General features: G+C 36.7%; 1 protein-coding gene across 1 annotated transcript; it reads left to right on the top strand.

The window, feature by feature from the left end:
* Window positions 1-2613, top strand: LOC122291269 (L-type lectin-domain containing receptor kinase S.4-like). The gene is made up of 2 exons (XM_043098937.1): window positions 1-2154; window positions 2289-2613. Exons 1-2 carry the CDS (start codon window positions 65-67, stop codon window positions 2302-2304), a joined length of 2106 nt encoding a protein of 701 aa, XP_042954871.1. The 5' UTR covers window positions 1-64; the 3' UTR covers window positions 2305-2613.
* The last annotated feature ends 4315 nt before the right edge of the window (window positions 2614-6928 follow it).

Genomic DNA, 6928 nt, shown 5'->3' with positions numbered 1-6928 from the left:
TCTCCGAACAATAACACACTCGACTTCACAGGGCTGACCAACTATTAACTTTCTGATCTCTCGCATGGCGACAAGCTTTCTCTTTCTCTGGGTTCTCCTTCTGCTCCTGTACCCAGTAAGGCCCGATGTGGACGATGCCGATACCTTGTTGAAAGGGTTCAGCGGAGGGTTCGGTGCTGCAAGCAGCAACATGAGCTTAAACGGCGTTGCATCCATTGAGAACAACGGCCTACTTCGCCTTACAAACGACACGCTCATGGCAAAAGGCCACGCGTTTTATTTCCGCCCAATTCAACTCAAGAACTCCAGCGGCAACGCCATGTCCTTCTCTACTTCCTTCGCTTTTGCTATAGTCAACCGGCCTGCGGAACCAGGCGGGGATGGCCTCGCGTTCACGATCTCTGCTTCAAAAGAGCTTCTTGGGGGTCAGCCGGGCTCTTATCTTGGCCTATTCAACGCCAGCAATAATGGGAATCACTCGAACTACGTAATCGCGGTCGAATTCGACACTTTCAAGAACAATGAGGTTATTAATGAAGTCAATGGAAACCACGTTGGCATCGACATCAACAGCATAATATCGAACGTATCTGTTCCGGTCCAGCAATTTCAGGTTGGTAGTGACACGAACAAGGTTGACCTTAACCTGACAAGTGGTCTGGTAATTCAGGCATGGATCGACTATAATTCTCCACTAAATCAATTAGACGTGAGGATTGCGACGGATTCTACCAAACCCAGGTCTTCAATTTTGTCCCATAAAGTAAACCTCTCACAGTATCTTCAAGAATACATGTACGTCGGGTTTTCTGCTGCCACTGGCGCATCCACAAGCTCCCATTATATACTCGGTTGGAGCTTCAACAGGAATGGAGATGCCAGAACTATCAATCTAGGCCAACTACCAAAGATTCCTACTAACACCAAAAAGAATCACACAGGCCTAATTGTTGGCGTCTCAGTTTCATGTGTTTTGGCTGTGATTTTGGTGACTGCTTCGGCTTTTTACATCATCTGGAGAATCAAGACGGCTGATGTGATTGAAGCCTGGGAGCATGATATTGGTCCTCATAGATTTCCTTACCAGGAGCTGAACCAAGCGACGAGGGGTTTCAGAGACAAAGAGCTAATTGGGGCCGGTGGATTCGGTCGAGTTTATAAAGGAGTCCTGCCAAATTCAGATACCCAAGTTGCTGTTAAGCGTATCTCCCATGACTCAAAACAGGGTTTGCAAGAGTTTGTGTCAGAGGTTGCTATTATTGGTCGTCTTCGCCACAGAAACTTGGTTCAATTACTGGGTTGGTGTCGTCGGGAAGCTGATCTACTTCTTGTGTATGATTTCATGCCTAATGGAAGCTTGGACAGGTATCTCTTTGATGAGCCTAAAGCAACCCTGAGCTGGGAGCAAAGGTTCAAGGTCATCAAAGGAGTGGCTTCAGGGCTTCTCTACTTACATGAGGAGTGGGAGCAAACCGTAGTTCACAGAGACATAAAGGCAGGAAATGTTTTATTGGATTCTGAATTTAACCCAAAGCTGAGTGATTTTGGTCTGGCCAAGATGTACGAGCACGGGTCCAAACCAAGGACTACCAGGGTGGTGGGCACGCTGGGTTATTTGGCACCTGAGTTCACGCGCACGGGTAAGGCCACGACCAGTTCGGATGTTTTTGCCTTTGGTGCTCTTTTGCTTGAAGTCGTATGTGGTAGAAGACCCATTAATTCCGATGCATCGTCTGAGGAGTTCATGCTGGTGGACTGGGTGTGGCAGAAGTGGAGAGTAGGAGCAATTCTTAGTGTTACGGACCCAAAGTTGGGGGGAAAATTTGACGAGTCTGAAGCCGTTTTGGTGCTTAAATTGGGCTTGATGTGTTCCAATGATGCACCGGAGGCACGCCCCACGATGCGGCAGTTGGTGAGGTACCTGGAGGGCGAGTTGGCGCTGCAGGAGGAGGTGGCGGAGCCATATAGGAAAAAAGTACGTGGTGATACTGCTACAGATTCGTTTGAGAATTTTTTGCAATCCTTTCCGACTACTTCATCGTATTCTCAGAAGAACAGCACGTGGACTTCCGTCGGTAATAGTGGGAGTGGTAATGTTGAAACTGGTTTGACCCTGCCATTTTCGGTTCTGAGCAAAGAGAGACCGCGAGCTAGGTATGAGATTTTGAAGCTCCTCTATTCATTTTGTTTTTTTTTTTTTTTTAAATGTTCACCCTGTCTCTCTCTCTCTGTTTTTATTTTTTATTTTTTTATTCATGTGTTAAAAATATTAACACTTTTTTGTGCAGGCAAAGCAGCATATAAGAAGAATCTTCGATCCTGTCTCTAGAGGTTTTGCTGAGCATATGTTCCATGGACTTTTAATTCTAGATAATTATGGGTGGAAGTACAAGCGCTTGCTCTGGGATATGACATCGTCAATAATACTTACTTCCATTATATATATATATATGCCATTTGGTCTTTTGTAAATGTCTTTTATGCTAATCAATTACGACTCCAAGTAAGTGGAAACGGGCATTTAATATGTAAAAGTAGCTTTGATATTTGACATGGCTTTTATCATTTTCTATTTTTAATCTAATTCAATATACTCAGATCTTAAATTATTAATATGCAGTTGTATATTTGAGAGTATCTTATATATGCATCACAGAGACATAAAGCCACGGAATGTTTTGTTGGGGTTCTGAATTTGATAAAAGGCTTAGCAATTTTGGTCTTGTTAAGGCGCCACAGGAGCACGCTCAGCTCATACCCTAGCACCACCAGGGTGCCTGGGGTTATTTTGGGACCTGAGCTCACATGGACATTGTTAGGCAAGCTTAGAACCAACTCGGATACGCTAATTTGCTTCCATTCATTATTTGTTTGAGAAGACCCGTGGATTCCGACGCATAGGCAATCGAAGGAGCTTGTGCTCTGCTGTAGTGGGTGTGGATTGAGAGAAGTGGACTTTAGGGACAGATCGTGATGATATGGAGCCGAGATGAGATCCGAGGGCCTGGTTTATGCTGCACGTTTGAAGCTAGTTTATTTACATTGCATCCAACATCGAGATTCAACAATTCGCTGGGACCATGCTCAACTTAGAGCATCTTCGTCTCATTCCTCATCTCCATTCCTATAATTTAACTCAAAATTATATTTTTTCAAATTTTTTCTTAAATTTTATTCATCTTTAAAAAACTTTCCACATCTCATTCTCTATCCCTATCTTTATTTTATTAAATAATATTTTTCTATTTTTTTATTACTTTTTTTCTTTCACTTTTATTTACAAATTTAACTACTCAATATTTTTTCTTATTTTTTAAACTATTACTCTATTAAATATTTTAAATAAAAATTTAAATTATTTTTGTGTGAATATGATAATATTTTTAAAATTAATTTTTTGATATTTTCATAATTAATTAAATTATTTTTAAAATTATTATTTAAAATTATAATAAATATGAATATGAGAGAAAGTGTAAATGATTAGTAAAATTATTTATTTTATATATTAGAATAAAATATTGATAAAAATGATTTAGGGAATGAATAGTGAGTCTTCAAATATAAGGACTTACTGTTTATTTTTTAAATTTTTTTTTCTAAAATAGGGATTCGGATGTAGAGGATATTTTAATCAAAACTTTAAAATAAATTCTAAATTATAAAAAATATGATATTGTAGAGAACCGAATGGAAATGCTTCTAACGTATGAAAGTATGCGCTCCACTAAAAAAACCTTTAGCTTGTCATCATCTTTGTCAAGCTTTACATCTTTCTTTATTTTTAAGATTTATGGTTTAAACCATGGTCGTTTTAATATTTTTAATATCATTCCATTAAAAGATAATAAAATGGTGATGATTAATTAAGAAAATATATTCTCATAAGTTCATCCGATTTACTCCAAACAACGGCATCAGATGGAAGCAGGTCACGAAAACTCCACGTCCTCTCAATGGTAGACTGCGCTGCAGAGAAAGAAAAAAAAATTATGTTCCTCACTAGTCACTTCCGTCCTTCCTCTCTCTCTCTCTCTCTCTCTCTCTCTCTCTCTCTCATTCCAAGCTTCGTATACCATCCACTTAAACCCCCTCCCTCAATCTCCTGCCCTTTCATCTCAACAGTTTCTTACCAAAATCTTGGCCATTTAAAATGAGATTAAATCTAAAGGATGCTACAATTATTTTATATTATATATTTTATATATTAAAATATTATTTTTTATTTTATTTTATTTTTATTAAACTAATTAAATTATTTAATTTATCATTTACATACTATATATTTATTATAAAAAAATAAAAAAAAATTAAAATAAGTGTAGTGTGTAAAATGTAAAAATGACAAAAATTTTTTTTCTTAAATCTAACGGGTCGAATTGGGCGTTGCAATTCTTGCAAGTTCTGAGGATAATTTGCTCTTTCGGTTTCGCAAAGTATCGGACTGCCTGGAATCTCGGTGGTAAATATGTGCTCTTCTGAGTCTCTAACGTCTATAATCTCAGGGTTTGAGGAGCAATCGGTGGATTTTGATGGAAGAATAATAAAAAGCGAGCCTGTGAATGAGAAAGACCTGTAGTCATGGCTCTCACTCTCAAGAGCAAAATTTTAGGACTTTTTGTTACTCTTTTTTTCTTTTAAAATCTTACGGCGTAGCACGCACAAGAGTTAAGCAAGTAGTTGTTGGAAACTTGCTGGTAGTTAATGGATTTTTATCTGGCAGATCCTCGAATCGGTTGAATCCAAATGGGAGTTCGACCCGACGTGGACTTTATATAGGTCCCACACCACATTCTTGGAAATCAGAATGCATTCAATGGTGATGAATCCAAACCCACGTGTCGTTTTGAGATTGAGTAGTTTCATATCATTAATGCTATGGAAGGCTAACTATTGATTTACATACTGCACAACTACAGATTTGTCAAAAGAATATGGGTGAATTCGATCCGGTAGGTCTATAGGGAGATTTATAGATCGGATTGGATCAATTCGGTTCAAGATTTTTTCACTTTAAATTGGATTGAAATACAATAAAGACCGGTCTAGTCAGTCTCTTTCGGAGCGATCTGGTCCGGTCAGTCTGTCAGTCCAAATATGGATCATGAGGCCCATGAGCCCAATCGGCCCAACAGTAAAATTCTATTAATATTTCACTGTATTTTAAGTCAAAAAATACCAAAAAGAAAAAAAGATTTGAATGCAAAATAAAATTAAGCATAAAAATAAAATTATCAATATACAATAAATTTGAATAAAAGATTTTACAAGAAAAAAAAAAGTAAGAAAAATTGAAAAAGACCCATAAATTGCAAAAGAACCATGACTTAATGTTTAAATTAATGACTTGCAAAGGACCCATGACTTCATTAAAATCTCAAGAGCACCACTTTTACATCCAAAAAAAAAAAAAAAATTCCAACAATTCATGTCAAATCCTCACATACAAGCAATATTTTATATCAAATGAAATTTAATACATCTAATTCTATACCAACTAAACATCCATATTTCAAAAAAAAAAAAAAAAAAGTTAAAGAATACATCCAATTCTTAACTAAACATCCAACTAAACATGCAAAAGTCCAAATAAAAGGGAAAAAAATAAAATAAGAAACCAAAAAAAGTTAACTAAATGACACAAAAAATATTACAATTTACAATCCATGCATCTAGGCTTCTAGCCATAATAACTAATAAAGTGATATTATAAATTACAAATGACTAAATAATAACTAATACAAATAACAACTAACTAAGATTTGATCTCTAAACGGCACACTTGATCTCGTTAAAGCTTTCATCACCAAATGAAATGCTGCCAAATAGGACACAAAAGTTCAATGAGAGACAATACAAAAGTAAAACTAAATTGGACAAGTCACAATTGAAGAAAATAATTTGAAATTTTAAAGAAAACAATTCAAGTTCTCACCTCATGAATTTGCATTAGATGTAGACATTGTATTTGACGCCTTTATAGAATTTTCACATTCCTGAGCAAGTGCTATACGATAAAGGAAAAAAAACAATTTATATAAATTTTCACTACATATATAGATCATAAAAGTTATAAAATGAAGTAAATAATAAACATACCCATATCCAACTGCCTCTCAAAATCTTCCACATCATCCATTATAGTCCTAAGGCTTATTGGAGTAGATAAAGAACGAAGCCAATTTTGTGTACAAATAAAGCCCTCAACCATCATCGGAGATAAACTACTTCGGAAAGGATCAAGAACACGATCCGCCGTGCTAAAGCAAGATTCAAAGGCAACTGTAGAGACTGGTATTGCAAGTACATCGCGTGCAATTTTTGAAAGCACACGATATCTAAATGAGTTAACCTTCTACTAAACTAGAATGTTAAAACTTACATTGTCTGTCTCACACTTTTCATCTAAGTATCTATCAACCTCTGACTTGCTTTCAAGAGAGTCCTTCGACTGCAACCGTTTCTTAAATATGACCATTCTTTGTGCACGAACGTCCATGTTTGTACTTGCACCATCTTCACCCGTAAGATTTACATCTTCACATGATAAACTTCTAGGCTGCTGCTATTGTGGGATCATGGGTATACATCCATTCCAACTCAAAGTCAAGATATCGCATCTTGTACCGAGAATCAAGAAGAATCCCAACAAACAACATATTCATATTATCCAAGTTGCCCTAATATTTGTTAAATTTTTTCTTCATATTTGTGGCCATTGATCCCACCACAAGGTTTTGATTTTGACACTCCAAATCAATTGCATCGGATATTGTAGCTAACTACAGAAAAAAAGAGTTGCAAGTTGCATATAGACCCCCCGAAAAGCGTAAAATTGCATCATGAAATAGTTTAAGAAACTTTACAAACAACTTTGCCTTCTCCCAATCGATATTATTGGGAGGCTCCAACTTTTTTGACGTTCTCC

Source organism: Carya illinoinensis, chromosome 1 (assembly GCF_018687715.1).
Source record: "Carya illinoinensis cultivar Pawnee chromosome 1, C.illinoinensisPawnee_v1, whole genome shotgun sequence".
NCBI classification, from domain to species: Eukaryota; Viridiplantae; Streptophyta; class Magnoliopsida; order Fagales; family Juglandaceae; genus Carya; species Carya illinoinensis.
The sequence above is the reverse complement of the archived record's forward strand: the minus strand, read 5'-3'. Positions and strand labels throughout refer to the sequence as shown.